Source organism: Chiloscyllium punctatum, chromosome 24 (assembly GCF_047496795.1).
Source record: "Chiloscyllium punctatum isolate Juve2018m chromosome 24, sChiPun1.3, whole genome shotgun sequence".
In the NCBI taxonomy this organism is placed as follows: Eukaryota; Metazoa; Chordata; class Chondrichthyes; order Orectolobiformes; family Hemiscylliidae; genus Chiloscyllium; species Chiloscyllium punctatum.
The window spans coordinates 51,175,162-51,196,947 of NC_092762.1; the positions used below are offsets into that span (position 1 = coordinate 51,175,162).

The following is a 21,786-nucleotide window of genomic DNA, read 5'->3' on the forward strand; positions in this document are numbered from 1 at the left end:
ATGCATTCAGCTGACTCTACAGATAGAATCCCTACAGTGTGGAAACAGACCATTGGCCCATTGAGTCCACACTGAGCCTGCAAAGAGCATTCTACCCAGACCAACCCCCTTCCCTATAACCCTGCATTTCCCATGGCTACCTTGCACATCCCTGGACACTATGGGCAATTTAGCATGGCCAAACCACCTAACCTGCACATCTTTCGATTGTGGTAGGAAACCAGAGCACCCAGAGGAAACCTGCATAGACACAAACTCCACACAGACAGTCACCCGAGGCTGGAATTGAACCTGAGTCCCTGGCGCTGGGAGGCAGCAATGCTAACCACTGAACCATTGTGCTATTCACTGTCATCACAATTAACTGCAATGAGATATTCAATTTTAGCTTCGACTGAATTCCAGGCTTTCAATATATTTTGCTGCATTGGAAGCTTGGCTGATTCGAGAATCACCTAGAGAATCAAATACAGCATCTTCCTGCTGACTTGAAAGTAACGTGGTGTCTGAGAAGGCTGACTTTAAAGAAGACTTTGGAGCAGAAATGCAAAACTGAACTTGTAAACCATTACCAGTCTGCGTAGAATCAGCAGTCTGATGTCAGTATTTCATGCACCTTATTGAGGCTGGTCTTCACGAACCAAAGATTGTGAGGATTTACTCCAGTATGATCCAGCTTATACTCAAGGAACAAGATTAACACAACAGCAATATCTTTGCATATGCTGCAGTTAAGCTTCTGCAATCAGCATTAGTTCAGTTAACAGCATTAAGCAGTAGCCATAGCCATAGCCATAAGTCAATCATCTCAAGTTTCCATCATGTAAGATTCTTCCAAGACCCGGATGCTTGATACAGCACCCAGCTGATTGGAGATTAAACCAGGCTGTGAACCTGACTGCACGACTTTCCCAGCTTCTTGTGAGACACTGGTTATCGCTGGGGTACAGAACTCAGGTGTCAGGCACTATCGTTCTACCTAATTCCAATGATCCATTTTACATGAGGCTTCAGCCCTTATATGACCACCATGCACATTCTCCATCCAGGATTAATGAATAACTGTCATGAATGAGAACAATGTATTCATTCCATTTCTGTGTGACTAAATAATTACCCAGCAGATAGAATAGGATTCCTGGTAATCTAGAAATATTGACAGATCACAGCGGTATTGTAAGCTCCCTTTTTCAAGGTTGGTGAACTTAACTAAATAGTCTGTAGTAAACTACATACAGAGTACAGATCTACATCAGCCACATTTTTCAACATTGAGGAAAGACATCCTTACAATGGAGAAAACACAGATTATGTAAACTTAAACAATACAAGAACTAATGATTTTTAGTTGTTAAAAAGTAGAGAAACCATGAATAGAGTAGAGATTCGCCAGGACAGAGAAGTTAAACACAAGGTCTGACAGAAGTGTTCAAAATGATAAAAAGATGTTGATAAGGCAAATACTAAAAACCTATTTCCACTAACTGGTGAGCTGACAATAAGGGACATAAATTTCAGATGATCCAACAAAGTTAGTGCTTTTTTTTACTGGAGCTAATTAGAATGTGATATGTTCTTACAGAAGTAGAATCCTGAATAGCTTTTAAAAGCAAAGTATCTGAAAAATATCAATTTACAAAGGAGTGAGGATGGAACAGGGGAATAATATTAAATGGAGAGTTTTGTCAGAGTGGTGCCATAAATGTAATGCGCTTAAATGCTTCCTCCCATGCTGTCACAGTCTACAGCAGAGATACTTCATTCACCAGCCTAGTGTAAAGCCTTTTAAAGAATATACCCGATTCCTATTTCAAATGGTTCCAATGAAAATGAAATCAGGAGCTAATTTGCGATGCTAGTTTAATGCTTCAGTGGTAAGGTAAACATCTAACCTGTGACTCTGTTTTGATTTACTCAGAAACAGCATATAGACCACAATGAACTGCTTGGCAGTCTTAAAAGGCCACCTTGTCAAAATGCAACACAAGTTGAAAGCTGCTGATTCAGAATACTGCCCTGTTCGTTCTATAGAGTACCAGTGTTCTGTCAGAGTGCTTAGTGCACCGTGACTTAAATTAGACTGTGCAAGCACTAAAGTGGTGTTTGACATACCAATTGGACAGCATGTCAATATAATAATAAAGGCTGGTGTAGCGTTGATTTACTGTCACTGCATGTCACTTGGACAAGTAGTAAATAAGATTGGATATTCTTGCTTTTTATCCTTTCTTCTCTTCAGCAGGCTCTGCTACGGCTCATTCTGGGTTCCACAGGTAGCAAAGGGCTCTGAGTAATTTATCCAATTGGTTAATTTTCACAGTTACATAGACCTCCAGAGTGAGTCCCAATGAGACAATGGCAGCCTAGACAGTGAAGCCCGATATTATTGGGATTCAGCGTAGTAAGCAGGAGTAGAAACTTGAAATCATTTATTTTCTGCTGATGCCTCAACTTATATTTGTGCAGACCAGGGATTGAGGCTGAAACTAATTGGTTTTTATTATGTTGCTTTTACACCCTAGGGAGGTTCTGGGCATCATAGTTATGATCTTTGTTAATAACCCGTAGCCTCAGTAGCAGCAGTGCACACTACCTACAAGATGCACAGCAGATATTCACCAAAGATCCTCAGACAGTACTTTCCAAGTCCCCAACCTCTTCCATCTAGAAGGACAAGGGCAGCAGATACATGGGAACACCACCACCTGCAAGTTCCCCTCCAACCCACTCACCATCCTGACTTGGAAATATTGCATCACCACAACAAAAAGATATTTTTGAGCTCCGTACTTTTTTATATTCTCTTGCGCAGTTTTGACGTCACTGGCTGGCCTCCATTTTTTTTCTGTGCCTAGTTGCTCTTGAGAAGGTGGTGGTGAGCTGCCTTTTTGAACTGCTGCAGTACACGAGCTGTAGGTACACCCACAATGCCGTTTGGGAGGGAATTCTGGGATATTGACTCAGCAACACTACAGGAATGATGATATATTTCCAAGTCAGGATAGTGAGTGGATTGGAGGGGAACTTGCAGGTGGTGGAGTTCCCATGTATCTGCTGCCCTTGTCCTTCTAGATGGAAGAGGTTGGGGGGTTGGAAGGTGCTGTCTGAGGATCTTTGGTGAATATCTGCTGTGCATCTTGTAGATAGTACACACTGCTGCCACTGAGAATCAGTGGTGGAGAGAGTGGATGCTTGTGGATGTGGTGCTAATCAAAAGGGCTGCTTTGTCCTGGATGGTGTCAAGCTTCTTGAGTATTGTTAGGGAACTGGGGAGTATTCCATCACATTCCTGACTTGTGCCTTGCAGATGGTGGACAGGCTTCAGGGAGTCACCAGATAAATTACTTGCCACAGCTTTCCTAGCTTCAGACCTGCTCTTGAAACTACTTTAATTGTGTGTTAAGACCAGTTGAGATTGTGGTTAATGCTAATCCACAGGATTCGATAGTGAGGAAATCAGGGATGGTAACGCCATTGAATGTCAAGATACGGTGGCTGGAGATTATTTCCAATAATGATCATTGCCAGGCATTTGTATGGTGCAAATGTTACTTGCCACTTGTCAGCCCAAGCCTGGATATCATCTAGATCATGCTGCACTTGAACATGGACTGCTTCAGTATCTGAAGAGCTGCAAATGGTACTGAACATTGTGCAATCATTAGTGAACATCCCCACTACCGATTTTTTGATGGAGGGAAAGTCATTGAAGAAGCAGCTGAAGATGGTTGGTCCGAGGACATTACCCTAAGGAATTCCTGCAGAGGTGTCCTGGAGCTGACCTGACTGACCTCCAACAACCATGTGCCAGGTATGACTCCAACCTGTGGAGAGTTTGCCCTTGATTCCCAAAGATTACAGTTTTGCCAGGGCTCCTTGATGCCACACTTAGTCAAATGCAGCCTTGATGCCAAGAGCTCTCACTTTCACTTCACCTCTGGAAGTCAGCTATTTTGTCCTCACATGAACCAAGCTGGTAATGAGGTCAGGAGCTGAGTGTCCTTGGCTGAATCCAACAGCGAGCAGGTGCTGCTTGTTAACACTATTTACCAATGATCGAGAATAGACAGATTGGCGGTAATTGGCCAGGTTGGATTGGCCCTGCTTTTTGTGTACAGTGCATACCTGGGCAATTTCCCACATTGTTGGGCAGATTCTAGTGTAGTAGCTGTACTGGAGCAGCTTGGCTGAAGCATGTCTTCAGTACTATTGCTGGAATGGCATTAGGGTCCATCGACTTTGCAGTATTCAGAACCTCCAACTGTTTCTCGATAACATATGGTGCAATCAAATTGGCTGAACACTGGCATCTGTGATACTAGGGACCATGGGAGGAGGCTGAGTTGGCACTTCTAGCTGAAGATCATTGCGAATGCTTCAGCCTTATTTTTTTGCACTGCTGTGATGGGTTTCCCCATCATTGAGGATGGGGACATTTGTGAAGCATCCTCCTCTAGTGAGTTGATTCACTGTCCACCACTGTTCATGACTGGATGTGGCAGGACTGCAAAGATTGGTTCTGATCCATCGACTGTGGGGTCACTTAAATCTATCTATTTATCGATCACTCGCTGCTTATGCTGTTTGTCACTCAAGCTTTGTAGGTTCACCAGGTTGACCCCTTATTATTAGGTATGTTTGGTGCTGCTCCTGGCATGCCCTCCTGCACTCTCCATTGAACCAGGGATGATCCTTGAGCTTGTCTGCTGAAATGTATAGTTTACTAATGAGGTGGCTTTCCCTTTTAGAGAAATGGAGTATACGTTGATAAGTAAATTGTTTTCTTTCAACATTACTTCCTTCTCGGAATTGGAACATTTTCTTCTTCATGACTTCAAATTTCCTCAAATAAAAGATCTGAGTTAAGGATCTACAAACATTAAGATTGCAGTCAGTAGATCCTTGTTAAATTAAGCAAAAAAAAGGTCAAATTCAAACCTTTTACCTATATCTAGTCTTAATTACTGTCTAAATGCAACATAAAAGTAACTAGCCATGCTTTATTGAGCAAACTGTTGTCAGAAACCATCAGGGAGCTTTCTTTTTCTAGCCCGTGTAATGAATTACAGGACTGAGCAGGGACTGCAGCAAGAGCAGTAATAACAACTCAGAATATTTTAAATGACTGGCAGATTCTCTTTCTACTCAGTGCTTCTGCTCTCAGCTCGAAACCAATTCACTGATTCGGGTGCATCCCTGCTGAGATTTTAAGTCCCAAACCCTGCTTTCCCTCGCCATTTGATATTCAATCCAAATGTCAGGGTTGTAATTCACAACACTGCAGACACGTCGACAAAACATCTGGTGGGCTATACATGTGCTTATATGAGCAGGCAAGAGGAAGATGAGGCAAAGTTGATTGCTCACTTTTTTTTCAGTATCACTTTGCCACAGAGTGCATTTGACGAGTATCCTGCAATGTGCACTGGCTTCACTGTTGAAGCTGTGGGGAGCTGGTCAAATGTTCTTTAGTCATGGGTTGGTCTTCCTACCTTCCTTTCATCATTGAGAAGGGACAGTTCAGTCACATCTGACAGTGTTCATACATCTTCAAGAGGTTTGACTCCAGACAGCAATTGCTGGAACTCCTCAGAGCTGGCAGCTTGCAGTCCTCTTGTGTGGGAATGGAAAACAGGGAATCGAAAGAGGTGGAACTGAAATCCTAATGACTCAGCTGGGAAAGGCAATGCCTTTCCAAAACTGCACACGCAGAAATCCCAGTTTCAAACAGTAATCTGCGCTCATCCACCTCAGCTGGAGCAGGGCGAAAGCTTGATCTCATTGGCTTAAGTGCCTTGGATTAGGGGCAGAGAGAAAAATCAGCCCATTTCTTATTAATAGGTATCTTTTGAAAAGTGTGTGGACCTTACATGAACACAGAGATTGGCTTGACATGTGTTCATTATATTTCTATGGGCTGCTGACACCATCTAGATTTGATGTGGAGATGCCAGTGTTGGACTGGGGTGGACAAAGTTAAAAAGTCACACAACACCAGGTTATAGTCCAATAGGTTTATTTGGAAGCACTAGCTTTTGGAGCACTGGTCCTTCATCATGTACCCGAAAGCTCGTTCTTCCAAATAAACCTGTTGGACTATAACCTGGTCATGTGTGATTTTTAACTTTGACCATCTAAACCATCGAGATTCACTCAACAAAATAATACACTTCAGCAATATTCACCAGTCAGCTGGCTGTTTGATTTCCCTGTAACCATATTCTTATTTGGCCTGTCTAACATTTCCTCAAAGACTGCTTTTAAATCCATTTGATCCTTTGCTTCCCTTTCCTCCCAGAAATAGAAAACCTCAGTTTTGTTGAGAGCTTCACACGATTTCAGCATAGACCAAGTAAACATCAGGCACTCTTTGAGATTCCTTCTTCTTCTGGGTCAAGGGTGCAAGCATGTTCTGTATTGGGCAATCCTTTTTATGGCATTTTCCAACTTAACTGACTAAACTTTTCACAATATGGGAAGCAAGACGTAAGAAACCACGACAAGACTACATTTTTCTGACCTTCCCCTTCCTTAATCTGCACACCATTCCCCAGTGGAAATAACAAGTACTATTCAATATTAACACCACTCTTGAGTTGGCCCCTTCCATAATTATTGACTTGCCACAGAGGGAAGGATAGGCCCTGAAATTAACAGCGGTTTCCATGAGCTGGTCAATCATTCACAACGTGGCACACAAGAAGCAACAATGTACAAGTAAACATGCCACGTCAGCTGAATTTGAAGTTTAAAAACTTGTCTACACTAATCAACAATGTGCTGCTCCACCTGACATTCGGAGATGGTGACACAGACACAAAGGTCTGTGCAGCTAACATGAATTCCAGATACTCCTCCAACAGGTTATCAAAGCAAAATGAGGAATGAGTATGGGTGAGTATGCTCACTCAGAGGGTGAGGAATCTATAAGGTCCCTGTCTATTTACGATGAAATAAAGATCAAAATTTTGGTAAAGGGAACAAGAACAGCACTTATGCAGTTAATGGTAAGGCCCTGGGTCATGTTGTCGAACAGAGAGACTGAGGGATTCAGGTTCTTTGAAAGTTGTGTCACAGGTAGACAGGATGGTTAAGAAGGCATTTAACATGCTTGCCTTCATTGCTCAGACCTTTGAGTACAGGTGTTTGGGCCTTATGTTGAGGTTGCGCAAGATATTGGTGAGGCCTCTTCTGGAGTGCTGTGTCTAGCTCTGGTCACCCTGTTATAGGAAGGATATTATTAAGCTGGAGAGGGTTCAGAATGTTGCCAGGAATGGAAGGTTTGAGTTATGAGGACAGGCTGGATAGGCTGGGACCTTTTTTTTCACTGTACATAGGAGATTGAGGAGTGACCTTACAGAGATTTGTAAAATATGGAAGAGTACAGATAAGGTGAATAGCAGGGGTCTTTTCCCTTGGATGGGGGAGTTCAAAACTGGAGGGCATATTTTTAAAATGAGAGAAGGGATCTCAGGGGGAAACTTTTTCACCTGGAGGATGGTTTGAATGTGGAATGTATAGTTAGAACATTTAAAAGACACGAATAGGAAATGTTTAGAGGGATATGGGACAAACGTAGGCAAGTGACTCGTTAAGTATGGGAAACCTGGCCAGCATGGAAGCGTTGGACCAAAGGATCTGTTTCAATGCTGATGACTCTATGACTATAAAATGATAATCTGTTGTTCAGATTGCTGAAGCTGCCATTGCAATGCAGGGATACAAATGAGATCATGTACAGCAAGAAGATATAGAACTAATCTCAAGAGTTTGGGCCATGGCTCACACAGAGTATTGTGCATAATTCAACTCAGCATGTGGTGAGAAAGCCTAGAGCAACTGAACTCGTTTCAGATATCTGAGATATGTGAAAGTGCCTGCAAAAGCTAGGAACATAAGAACTGGAGCAGGCCCTCAAGCCTGTTTCACTATTTAACGAGATCATTGCTGTTCTGAAGCCAAACTCCATATCTCTTAATATCTTTGTTTCACACAAATTTATCAGATTTAAAGTTAACAACTGAGCCAGCACCAAATGCAGTTTGTGGAAGACAGTTCCAAACATCTGACATCCGTTGTGTGTAGAAGTGCTTCCTAACATCTCTACTGAACAGCTTGGCCTTAATTTATGTTAAGTTTACAGGAATTTTTAACGCTGGAAAAGAGAATACTCACAGGTATGCTTATTGAAGAGCTCAAGATCTTTAAAAATATACACCAGATAAATGTAAGACAGATACTGTGGGGAAACATGGCCACAATTTTGGAAGCGAGAGTGAAAAAGCAGCTGAGATGTAACCACTTGACACACAAGGTGGGAATGGATAGTATGATGATCTGCCCAAGAAGGTGTTCAGAGTGATTAGTTTACTGATGCAAAAGCAATGAATCTGGAGAAAACTTTGATGGAGAATGAGAATATGAGAGAAAATAGACAAAGGGAACTCTCGGATGGACTATAATGAAGATTCCTGGCCCTATATATTCTGATGCCTCTTTTGATCACATGCCGAAGATTACATTCACAAGTCTCAGCTTTGCTTACTGTTCACCCTTATTCCCCAAACAATTTTCAAATTTCAGGGAGAATTCTAAAATAACATCAACATGCATTAGTCACAAAGCAATTACTTACTGATTCCTTTGTCAGGGAAACTTGGAAGACAACAAAGCCTCTTTTAAAGGCTGTCACTGACACCACTTTTTCATACTAAGCAAACTTCGATCCCACAATGCATGTCACAAAACCTAGCCAGGAACACTTTCCAAAATCTACCATCTCCTCCTTGTACCTCCCCACACACAAAGTTGTCTCATCAGGTAGTTATTATTCAGTGTAGAAACGTATACGATACAAATAGATGCCTGGCAGGCTCCAAGAACACCTAAACACCTTGAAACCTCATTGAAATGCAGCAGGAACACTGTCTTGTCAAAGCAGGTTTTAGCGTGACATAGCAGCATGCAGCATGTTGTAACATTCTCCCATCATGCACCAGGCAACAGTGTACAAGCGCCAAGGTATCATCACCACAAGGCACAGCACATTATCAAAACAAGTGGGGAAAAACTTTTGGGATGCAAAAACGGGGACCCACAGACAAGTGCAAATTATCTGAACTGTGCTGTGGGGTTTAGTTTTTTTTAATAAAAAGATTATTCATATGTAATGTGGGTTAAAAAAAGTAAAAAAGAAAAACACACCAACCTTCTCGTAGCTCTGAGGGATGTAGGGGGTTTGATGCGGAACACAATGACATGGGGAGAAGAGAAATAGGGGAAACACAGAGAGAGTAAAAAGGCCTCTTCAAGGCTTTTAGCTGCAACATCTACTCTCACTAACGACCTTTGACCTTTTCGCCTAGACCTTCAAGAATCAATTTTTTTTGTGTGTTCCCTCAATAAATTAGTCCTTCTGAGGGAATAGATATTTAACTCAAACAATTCCATTGATAAATCAAATTAAAAAATAAATAAAAACTAATGTAAAGCTGCTATATTATCTCAAAACACATAACATTTCCATTATTCCCTTTCATCTCTTTCACTGCTTTCCGTCGGCTTCAGAATTTGAATTAAAATTCCCTCAGAAACAAAATTGCTGTTTCATTCTTCTTCCTGAACTCTCAGCATTTAAGGGTCACATCGCGCACCTCCACGGCAGCCATCTTAAGAAGTGAAAGAGATGTAGCTGTGTTTTTCCCATCGCTGGGTAGGAACAACTGACTCTTGCTCTCAGCCCCTGCACCAAGCGCGCGTCAGACTGCAGCTCTCTGGACAAGGCCTCATTCTACAAACTGACTGCCCACTTGTTGCTCACAGAGAGGAGTCTGCTGTTCCCACATTGCGGCCCCAAATCTTCTTTGAACATAATCAAACCTCATATTGTCGCAGACTATGAAGGAAAGCTCAGAGAGGGATCAAATATCCATTGCCCTAGCACTTTTATAATCAGAATTTTTATAATCAGGAAAAGAAAAATCATTTGCGTTATCTTCAATACATCACCCATGATCACCTTTCCATCCAATTGGTTTTTATTTCTTTCCTACTAGCATAGCTGGTCTAATGGCACTAGTACAAAGAATGTTTCAAGTAACATTTTACTTCTCCTTCTAATAAACTTCATCCATGACCTTCAAACCCTCAGAGGTCAAATCTTCAGCAGGATTAGGCGAACATCAAGCAACTGTCCCCAACACAGGAGTCAAATCGTTGCCTTAGTAACCACTTTATCCGTTGAAGAGGGAGCTCAGGGGCATCGATAGTTTACAGGCACCAGGAAAGAAACACAATTTTAACAAAACAAATTACTTTCTTATGATGTGAGTGGTACTTTACATAGAAAGCATGCAAGAAGGATAATATTTTTTAACAATTTGTATTCGGGTAAATTGACTGTCTGTGGAGTGAATTCATAACTCTCAGCTGGGAATGCTGATCTAATTACAATGTGGCCATTGCGTTAATACACTGCATTAATATTTCCCTTTTGTGTTGTCATTTCATCATTTTCAACTTATTAGTTGTTACAACTAAGGAGAGGATGGCCTCAAGCAGCTTTGTACCATTCAAACAAGAAAAATAGAGAAGACTTTAGATATATGTGCGGCATGGTGGCTCAGTGGTTAACACTGCTGCCTCGAAGTGCCAGGGACCTGGATTCTTTATCAGCCTCAGGCAACTGTCTGTGGGGAATTTGCATATTCTCCGCGTGTGTGTGTGTGTGTGTGTGTGTGTGTGTGTGTGTGTGTGTGTGTGTGTGTGTGTGTGTTTCCCCCCACATTCCAAACATGTGCAGGTTAGGTGAATTGGCCATGCTAAAGTGCCCAAGGTTCAGGGATGTGTAGGTTAGGTGCATTAGTCATGGGGAAATATAGAGTAATAGGGAATGTGTCTGGGAGGGTTACTCTTCAGAGGGTCAGTGTGGGCTTGTTGGGCCAAATGGCCTGTTTCCACACTGTAGGGATTCCATGAAAGAAAAACATGCCTCAGAGATGATATAATCTCTGCTTTGTTACGTAGCATGCGGGATCAAGAGAAAAATTATGCCCTTAGGGTCAAACGATTTGCTTCCTGTTTGAAGGAATCATTGTGGGATGGGAGTTCTGAATGAGCCTTCAATCCCAGTGTGGCAGACTCCTCTACTCGGAGCACACAGCAGTGCCATGGGGTTCACCTGGGAGAGGTCTTTGATAAGCTCTTCTAGTTGTTAAGTACGGGTCCAGGAGGAATTGGTTTAGCTCAGTTGGCTGGATTGTTGGTTTACAAAGCAGTGTGATGCCAACAGCATGGGTTCAATTCCCATCACTGGTTTGAGGTTACCATGAAGGGCTCTCCTTCCCAACCTCCTCCCTTGCCTGAGGTTTGGTGGCCCTCAGGTTAAATCACCACCAGTCACTTCCCTCTCTCATCAGGGAGCAGCCCCTATGGTCTGGTAAGACTATGGCAACACAACAGGTCCAGAAACTCATCTCTATTTTTTAAACCAACTATCACTCTGACCTCCTTTCCCCATGGCTGTGCCTCTAATCATTTTCATATCTCCCCAGAAGCAATAGACTTTTGTTGACTAGTCATGCATTTCCTTATTTTCCTTGGTATCTCTCCTGGCTATCTGGCTATATCCTGCAAAACAGGCCTTGGCTTTTACTTAGGCTTCAAAAGGGAGAGAACAAAAGAGTATGGGCCATGATTTTCCCTTTTTGAGTCAGTGCTGGTATGTCAGGTATCAATTAACTTGTTACCTCTGCCACTGAGAATATTTATAAGACTGGGGGCAATCAGCTTCTTAAAGCTGACAGGGGAACTTCAGCCAATCAGAGGTTTTGACAGTGGAGTCTACGCTCCCCAAAAGCTGAAGGCCAATCACGGGCTGGCAGCTTCAGGAACCTGAGGATCACCAGCTGAGACCTACTCTTCAGGGAATCCAGCAGTGAGATGGCAGCCCTTTTGTTTCTTGTAGGTTGGGAGTCATAGTGAGAGTGGGATTAGAGAGAACGGCAGGTGGTCCCTTGTCCTGCCACCATCCATGTGCTCCAGGTTGGTCAGGTCCCACTCGTCATACAACCAACCACTTTTCTCTCCTGTCGAGAAGACAGGTAAGAGGAAGTTGTTGAGTTGGGGTCCTGAAGTAGCTGTTAATTGACTATTTAAGGGTCTTAATAGATGATGGGTCAAGAAAGTCAAGTGCAGGTGGAAGGTGGGGGGTGGGGGTGCGTGGTGAAGGTGAGAATAGGCGCAATAGGTGCAAGTGTGCCAACTTATCTAATTATTTCCCCTTCTTGAAATCTCTCCCAGCCTCCAGGGAGGGGAAAGTTCCACCCATGGAAGACCACCAGAGGATGAAAGAAGGTCCTGCCCCAGGACTAAATAGCCTCCAGAGTGTTGTAAAAGTCTATGATAATGTCATACTTTTTCTCTTCTTTCTATTTGATGGATTTAATAAGAGGTGTTCCCTTAATGTACATGTCTGTATGCTCTATGCAGGATTTCTAACAATACATAGGTGAATCGGTGCTTAGGAAATCTAAGCACTATGATATTAAATCAGCCTGATAGAATAACTTCCCTAAAGCAAGATTAAAATCATTCTCACTTCCAAAATACATGCTTCTGTTTTATTAGTATTGGTCCCTGCAGAATTCCTGCCAATCTGCAACTTGAAGTTGGTCAAATGAGATACTTTAGACACTGGAATAGATCAATGGTAAAAAGTGATCAGGTCTCATGTCAGGGGAAGCTGCCCACAGCAATACAGCGAGAGATTCTAAGCAAATGCATTCTACCTTTTTTATTGCAAATAATTGGTCTTTTGGCACTCCTTAGACAACAGAAATCTTAAAGCAGCTATTTATTTTTGCTACCAAAGATTTGGTTCCAATGTGCACTGCGATATGGGAAAATATCATATTCTTATAAAAAGCAAAACAAAAAGGAGAGGGCCAATCATCTTCTTTTCATTCCCCCAAGGCTGAAACTGGAACCGAGCCCAGAGGGACAGAATGAAATTTTTCTTCCTGTCAGCTGTTAAAGAATCCAAAATTAAGTGAATCAAGCTCCAGTTTAATGGATGTAAGTTCACAGCGTAAAGCTGCTCATAATTCAGTACATAATTCAGCATCAATTCACTCTATTGAGCAGTTCTATTCAGTGAAGAATGCAACTCAGATGCTGCAACTCTCCACAAAGAAGTCTTCTTGAGCTGAGGTTGAAGGCAGGGTTTAGCTGCATGAGGTACTAATCAGATTGTGTGTGGAGGGACAAAATTTAAGGCAGGCGGTAACCTAGCAACATCAGTTCTGGGAAGTAACTATTCTGAGTGGAATGCAAATGAAATGGTCACACAGGTCATTTGCAGTAACTTGCAAAAATAAAAACTTTACAACATTTTACTTATGTCTTCAATGAGAAATGGTAATGCAACAAAGTGGTGGCTAAGATTGTGCTTTTTAATCAGGATATGGAACACTAGATTGTCCAAAATAAAATGTTCTCCTCACCTTTTAGTGAACACAAAACCCTCTCCTCTCCTGTAAGGATGGAAAGGATGATTCCATCAGAAAGTCTTAAGGATCTACCTAAATTCTACATTGGAATGGAGTCCAGTTAAACCCACCAAAGGTGCAGTGAACAAGTTCCTTCAGCGTGTCACTGTGGAGTGACACTGAGGATAGGCAAGGCATTTTCTCGAAGCACTGAAAGGGAAAGTTACATTTGCACATTCTCCAAGGTTACACTGACTTTGCCGTGGGGATCTCCTGCACAACAGCACAATTCTCATCATGATTGCTGTGCTGGTTTCAGGTCATTAATACCAGCTCCTTCCAACCTGAGACTTTGGTCTCACAGTTTAAGAGATTTTAAAAAATTCTGCTCCACAACTGCTCCCAGGACTCCATGATTCCACAACTGAATTCACCTGGTCTCTGTCATCTGTTCCCAGACAAAGATATTTTTGCATGTTTTGTCTGTTATGAGCATTCAAGTCTCCTGAGGCTGCAAAGAAGCCAAGAGGATGTACTCAGTTCACCTAGATTTGCCTCCCATCAGGGACTGATATGCGACACGCATGTTTTCTATAGGGTTCCCTGCTGCAGTTAAACCCATCTGATAGTATTTGGTCCATATTCCTCTAAACCCTTCCTATTCATATACCCTTCTAGATGCCCTTTAAATGTTGTAACTGTACCAGCCTCCATCACTTCCTCTGGCAGCTCATTCCATACACGTACCATCCTCTGCATGAAGAAGTTGTCCCTTAGGTCCCTTTTAAATCTTTCCTCTCTCACCTTAAACCTTTGCTCTCTAGTTTTGGATGCCCTTCCCTGGGGAAATGACCTTGGCTATTCACCTCATCCATGCCCCTCAGGATTTTATAAATCTCTATAAGTTCACTCCTCAGCCTCCGACACTCCAGGAAAAACAATCCCAGCCCACTGAACTGAAGCTTGATTCACTTAATTTTGGATTCTTTAACAGGTGACAACTACAGAATGGGTCTCAATTCCTTCCTGTTACCCCTGATGGTATCTGTTGCTTGAGCCAAACAATGCTGCTGCTTGCCAGGTCTTCAATTAATCTGTCCTTCTCTAGATAAAAGGAAACACTGGATTGGTATCTGGTACTCAGCCTCATTTAAAATGACAACACAAGATAAGGAGAAATACTGTACGTAGTCCAAGCAGTGTACTTAAAACAGTTTTGCATTCTTAAAGTAATTGCACTGGGTTGATTACAACACATATCACAGTTGCAATGACCAGAAAGGATTGGGAAAATGGTTCAGAAAATAGTCACTTTTGTTCCAATTTTACGACAGTCTCAATGGAGGTCCGCTGAATTGGCTAAGATAAAACCTGGTGCTGTGACAGGGCAGAGTCTCCCTCTCGCTCTCCGCACTAGATGGAAGTTGACCAATGTTTGGAAGCTTATAAGTTGCACGCTGTTTTTGTACACAAGAGAAAGACACCAGATTTTGTCATCAGCCCTTTTCAGGAACTTGGCCTAGCTGTCAGGCTTTGTTAGTAGGATCAACAATTCCCAGCTAATAGTTACATCGTCATTTCTGGAAGGATCTGGGTAAACAGTTGGTAGTTTAGAGTTTAACAGAAAACTGATTTACACAAATTTGTGAAAACTAATTCAGGAAAAAATATTTAATCATTTTCCATTGCTCCACAATTAATAATCACCGGGTCAAAGTCCAAATGATAGAAAAATATCTTAAATCATTTTAAGTAACTGTGAACCAACAATTTGTTAAATGCTCTGGAAAATTCACTGGCTGTTTCTTCCAATTCGTTAGCTGTTATATGTTTCGACACAAGGTCCCCACAGCACATTAGTTACTGTAGTACAGGACTTGAGAAAATTTTTTAAATGAAAATGTGCTCGAAAATATGACACAATAAACATTTAAATAACTGTTAAATTTGTAGTTACAACATTCTGTACAATGAGAAGAATAAACAATCTTAACTCTTAAGGCTCTTTAGTGAGAGGAGCCACTATTCCATGGGTTAGGTATCAGATATGACAAACCAGGCTACGGTGATTACAGACATGGGTAAAATAAATGGGAAGTGAATATTCCAAACAAATGCACACTTTATGCATTGGAATATGATCTTTGGATAAAAGTGGTCAAGGCTGGAATGGATAGAGATCCAGTGAGGTCTGGGACCTGGTAATTGCTGTCCTTACACTGCCTTGGTCTAAATCAAACACATTCTGTCATGACAAACTGCATAAAAGGCTGAGTTAGCTCCTTCCCCCAATGCCTACAAGATTACAGCCTATCTTCAGACAGAACAGAGGCGTATATCACTCGATTTGAAGTGGTGAGAAAAGTCTTGGTCAAATGACTGGATTGACCTGCAATCGAGAGCGTGGTTCTGGGAAAGCACAGCACGTCAGGCAGCATCCGAGGAGCAGGAGAATGGACGTTTCGGGCTAGAGTGCTTCATCAGGAATGAGGCCCGCAGGTATACCCAAGTATAGTGAATGGCCCAAAGGTGCAACTCATTTCGGAGCAACAGTGACGCTAGTTGGTCTTTCATTTGAGTGGACCCCAATATGCATGCTAAATTGGACACTGGAATGGTGAAAGAACATTTGTTTTTTTTAAATCCTTCCGTCAAGCAGCTATTAGATTCTGGTCACTTGGGCATGTTTGAGGGTTTTAGCATACGCACCTTTTTATGGCAAACCAAGTCAACAGGATAGTGAAGAAGGTAAGCTTGCATTTATTGGTCAGTACACTGAGTATAAGAGTTGGGAGGTCATGTTGTGGCAGTACAGGATATTAGCTAGACCATTTGTTGAATACTGCTTTCAATTCTGGTCTCCTTGCTGTCGGAGGGAGGCTGAGAAACTTGAAAGGGTTCAGCAAAGGTTTACAAGACGTTGCCAGGGTTGAAGAGTTTGAGCTATAGGGAGGGGTTAAATAGGCTGGGACTGTTTTCCATGAAGTGTCGGAGGCTGAGGGGTGACCTAATAGAGGTTTATAAAATCATGACGGGCTTAGACAAGGTGAATAGCCAAGGTCCTTTCCCCGGGGCAAAGGCATCCAAAACTAGATAAGTTTAAGGTGAGAGGGAAAAGACATAAAAGGGACCTAAGGGATGCAGAAGGATGTTGTGTGTGTGGTATGCTGCCAGAGGAAGTGGTGGAGGCTGGTAAGCTTACAATATTTAAAAGGCATCTGGATGGGTATTGGAATAGGAAAGGTTTGGAGGGATATGGGCCAAATTCTGGCAAATGGGACTAGATTAATTTAGGCTATCTGGTTGGCATGGACAAGTTGAACCAAAGGGTCTGTTTCCAGGTTGTATAGTCCTATGACTGTATGAACAAAAGGCAATGTCACCTGACCGTTTCTATCAATCCCATGTCTTAGCTCCATTTTTAAATTAAATAGAACTGGAAGACTGGCATCACGTGGGTGTGACATCAATTGAGTAAATTTCAACACTGCCGTGTTCACTTGAATATCTGAAAATAGTTAATAAGATTAACTTCTGCTAAGTCTGATCGAAAAGCTTCTCAATTTGTTTCCTTTGGTTTTAGACTTCTCCTTGGAGTCCTGATGGTTTCCTGCTGATCAGGTAGATTACTGCAGCCAGCTCAAGGCAACTCACTACAGGCTCTTTCAGATGCTCTTCTGAAATGTGCGCTGCTCATTGTTGGAGAGTAAGGAAACCAAGAAACTATTTAATGTGATAATTGTATTGTTGCTACAAAGTGAAAAATAATTTTGCCATCTTGCCTTTTTTACTTTACTCTCTGATTAAAATAACTCATTTTGCAATGTTTGACATTGACTTTAAGCCAAGTATTAATTATGAGAGTCGAGCATGACTTTATTTACTTTTCATGTGAAGTGGTATCCATCTACAAATTGTTCACAACCAGGGTGATCCAATCAGTCTCAGTATGTGAGTCAATTAGGGAGAGAAGTTAAAACTTGTAGTCCTGACTGTCATCTAGCATCTCCTGTGCTGGAAGCACATGGTTATTATCTGACTATAATTTGTTTGCAATTTTGTTGGAAATGATTTGGTACTTTAACAAATTTAGTCTTGCCCTATAATCCTCAATTTGCCTGTTCAAATGAAGACTCTCGACAAGTAGGAGTGGTGAGAGTTGCAGTTTTAGCAGAACTCTTTTCACAGAGACTGAACCAGTGGCCTGATAGCATTGTCTGGTTTAACTGTCTGGAGACATGACTGCTATCCTCTCTTACAAGGTCCATATGGGTTCAGGCACCAGCCAAATGCGAAAAGCCAGGATAATGTTATTGGTGTAGTCCCTTGATCAGAGTTTTGTTTGGGATTCTCACAAAGACTGGGAATGTGACTGATAGGAAAAGGGTGATTTCTGGCAGAGACTGATGACCTGACTGATCGTGGGCTTCCAATCCTTTGGGTTCCAATTTGCACTTAGTCTTCAACCCTCAGTTTACTACGGGAAGGTGCATTTTGCCAGAATGGTGTCCTGTTATGGAGTTCAGTCGGACATGTGGTGTGTTCCAGTGACTAATCTCAGGGGTTAGGGGTCAGCGTGTCCTACACACAGTGTGACGACATTCAGAAAGATGACAGCTGCAGTTGATTCTCAAATGCCAATGGGTACGGCTGTCTGAAAGGAGACCAACTTCGAGCAGCTCGAATTTTATTTTCATTCAAGAAAATCAAAAATAGAAAACGGTTTTCTCCTGGGAAAATACGCAATTTAGCCAGCAAAATTCCTCCCAGAGAGCTTTAATATATGAATCCAACCTAAGAGGAATATACGCCCCTGTGCTGAACTGCATTGATGGGAAGCAAACATTCAGGAACTAGTAGTTGTGCTAGAGGCCCAGCACCCTTTATTGATTGGGTGTTGAGTAATCAGCCGCTCCCTACCTCTCACATAAAGATTAGCAGGAGGAGAATACCGCACCCCGGCGTTGTTTGATGCCACACATTCGTACTTCCCTTGGTCGGTTTCTTCACTGTTCTCGATCTGCAGCGCACCTGACAGGAGACAAACGGCAGCAGGAAGAATTAAAATCCTGGGACTTCACACACACCAAAATGGCTGCATTTCCCCACTGACCTGCCCTCAACGCCCTGCTCAGATTGCAATTGCTGATCTGTCACAAGCCCATGAGACCAGCTTACCCAAGGGCAGGGGCAGAGTGCTGCTGACAGGCTGGTTAAGTTTGGGGCTAGCTACCCACTCACAACTCGAGGGATCGGTTTCTTAATCCGAGAGCTCTTCAGAAATGCCTTAGGAGCTCTTTTCAGCTGATTTTTCAGAACTACCTCTTCCCCACCCTCGGACACTCCGGAAAGAATGTCCCTACCTGCCCAAGACAATGCCAATTGCGGAAGACTATAAAGGTCAATGATACCCACACCCCCACACACACAGCGATCAAATGCTGCAGACTGGGCATGCCCTGGTCAGCTCTAGTCCTGCAGAGAAAACAGTTGGAAGCAATTTTGCTTCAAATTAATGCGGTTTCACCTTATTTTAACTGCCAACTTCATGCCAACAGATACTGACAGTTTGTAAAAGAAGATAAAGTGTTAGGTTCTTATCGGCAGTACAAACAGAGGCCAGCATCACTACAACTATCAAACTGGCTCTTAAACTGTGTGCCATAGTAATTTAAACAGGACACAGAGAGTTAAGAATCTAGCATTCGCCTGTTAAAGGGGGCCATACTAGTTAACATGGATCAGCTCTGGTTTGAATCCGCAGATTTATTTTGTGCTGCAGATTGAAGCAGAAAGACCTTGTGGCTGCTCCTTGCATTAAGAGATATCAAGACAGATAAGTAGTGCATGGGCATTTCACAGGGACCCAGCTCATAGCTTGGAGGGCGGGAGCTAAAAGCCTCCTCTTAAAGCAGCAGTGACTCTGTCTAGATTAGCCCTCACTTTCTACTCAGGGGGCAATGGGCAACCCTTGAACAGGAGACATTGTCTACCAGTCTAGCTTGGCATATTCTCAGTGCCCATTTTCAACTTCTGTGTCGCCCAACCTTTAATGGCTACCACAAAGTCAATTAATCCCGCTACCGAATTGGTGCCGGGGGGAGGGGGGGTGGGGAGGGTGGTAGAGGGTGAAGGATAAAATGCTGAACAAACAAGTTTTCAGACAGTGGAATATATCCCCTGATTGCAGATTAGATTGACGACGCTATTTCAGATTGTGTTTTGTACACTCCAACCAGATGGAACATTTGCCTGGGATCAGCATTTAAAATAACTCATTTGGGGGGGGGGGGGAGCGGGGTGGAAAGAAATACTTCGGCGTTTACAAAGCTAAACAGAAATAATTTTCTAGGACTGTTAGAGGTGTTAGTTTCCTTCTCTCAGTAACAAAGTCCTCTTATTTCTGATTTAAAGTCCAGCCCTTCACATAGTCACACTCTCTCCTACACCCCAACCTCCCAACTCCAACTTCAGGCCCTGGCCCCCAGCACATATTTCCTGTCAAACTGCTTTATTGCATTGGGCTACTCGCACATGATTTATTTCTATAATCACCACTTTAAAGGGCATCTTATAGCTGGGAAAAACACATCTGAGGTCATAGGATTCTTCCCTTAATGAGGGACTGGGTCTTGAGTCACTGGTCTCCAAGTTTGAAACAGTGGAACTCATTATTCAGACAATGCTCAGACGTGAAAAAATAGAACACAAAGCATCTTTCTAAAGTTTCTTTGTGAGGAACTTCCTGGATTTTCCCCTTCAATTTTTATCCCTTCTCTTCCTTAAGCGATGCTAAATTGCTGGATTGTCACTGATCCAAACAGCCTTTCATCATGACTCTTCAACTATGAGATGAGTGAGTCTGGACTCTTTGAGTGCATGATAAATCTTGGGTGTAAACCACAGTCCCAATACATTGTGGTTCAACATTGGTGCCGTGGTTTGTTACCTTCTCATTCAAGAATCTCAGGCATCTGACAGAGGACAGTTCACAGCATCTGCTGTCATGTGAAATGTACAAATGTCAATGGCTGACAAAGAAGAAATGGGAAAAGGTGGCACCCCAATGCAGGCCATCAGCTTTTGACTGTGCACCGGCAGAAAACACTTTCCTAATTAAGCTCTTCCAAGTGTTACCCCATAGGAATGATATTGAGAACTCAGTTAACAGACTACACTGTCTTTTGGGAATAATGTGAACTTTGGAATAGAACATGGATGCTGTTCCCCATAGGAGGGAGCTTACATCCTCATCAAACAGTTCAAGCTCTAGTTCAAGGTGATAAAGTTGTGTCGGAGGTTAAAATTTGTCTTTCTTGTATGGTGGCAGAGGTCATGAAGGAAGACTGCATGTGCCAATGTGAAACAGAAACATCAGGTTGGCCAGTATCTAGCGAGTTTCATTAATCTTAGGAAATGCAACAATACCTTCCCACCACTGAAGTAGTTATTCATCCTTTCTCTGTGGCTCCTGCTTCGGCCTACCCCTGATAGGTGATAAATCGTACTGTTACAGAAGAGCAAGATATCCCCTGCTGCTTCACCATGGCTGACCTTTTTATTTTGGATATAAGGGGAGCAACATGGCTGAACCCGATGGTGCCCTGGCCCACCTGCACGAAACAGCTCACCTTCCAGCAATGCTAGTGATGACCAGCTCAAGGATGGAAAACCAGGCTGAGGTTTCACATTCCCCAGCCCAGAAGTCAAGTGTAATGCCTCAATGGTTGCTGCCCTGGGCTGAATTCAGCACAAATGTCAGGGCAACTGATACATAGGGGATTTAGAGACGGGAAACCCTGACATGTCCATTTAGGCAGTGAAACAGACAGGGGTGATTTCTATAGTCAGTTTCCTTGTCAGTACTACTACAGTGAAATTAGAGCAAAAGGCTGGATATGCAGGCATCAAGAACACAGTAACATACATATCTAACATTGAAATAATCTACGAGATGTGGGTTATTGACATTACAAATTCTGTCTTGTTAATTTACAAAGCATAAACCTTCACATCACTGGATTTAGAAAAAAAAACATTTAAAAGACCACATGAAAAACACACTTTTTATAAAACTTGTTGGTTACACAAATCATTTTGGCAACGGCACTCTTAATCTATCGGTGTTTGAGAGCCACTTGGATATGAAGCCGCACAGAGCCTGGAAGCAATTTCCTTGAATTACGGGTCATCTCGTCTTCCATGATGGGTTCTCTACAATTTTAATCATTGAAACTGCTGCCAAAAAATGTCCCTTGAGCTGGTTCTGTGGAGGCCAAGGGCACCGTGGAGAGGGCCC

At 42.5% G+C, this 21,786-nt stretch overlaps 1 protein-coding gene across 1 annotated transcript in view; it reads right to left on the bottom strand.

Annotated features, from left to right (window-relative positions):
- The window catches only part of LOC140494541 (receptor-type tyrosine-protein phosphatase delta-like), a 384,530-nt gene that overhangs the window by 188,368 nt on the left and 174,376 nt on the right, over positions 1-21,786 (bottom strand). Inside the window, exon 8 of the mRNA XM_072593818.1 lies at positions 18,408-18,518. Within this exon, the coding sequence (XP_072449919.1) occupies positions 18,408-18,518 (111 nt within the window). The remainder of the gene's footprint in view (positions 1-18,407; positions 18,519-21,786) is intronic.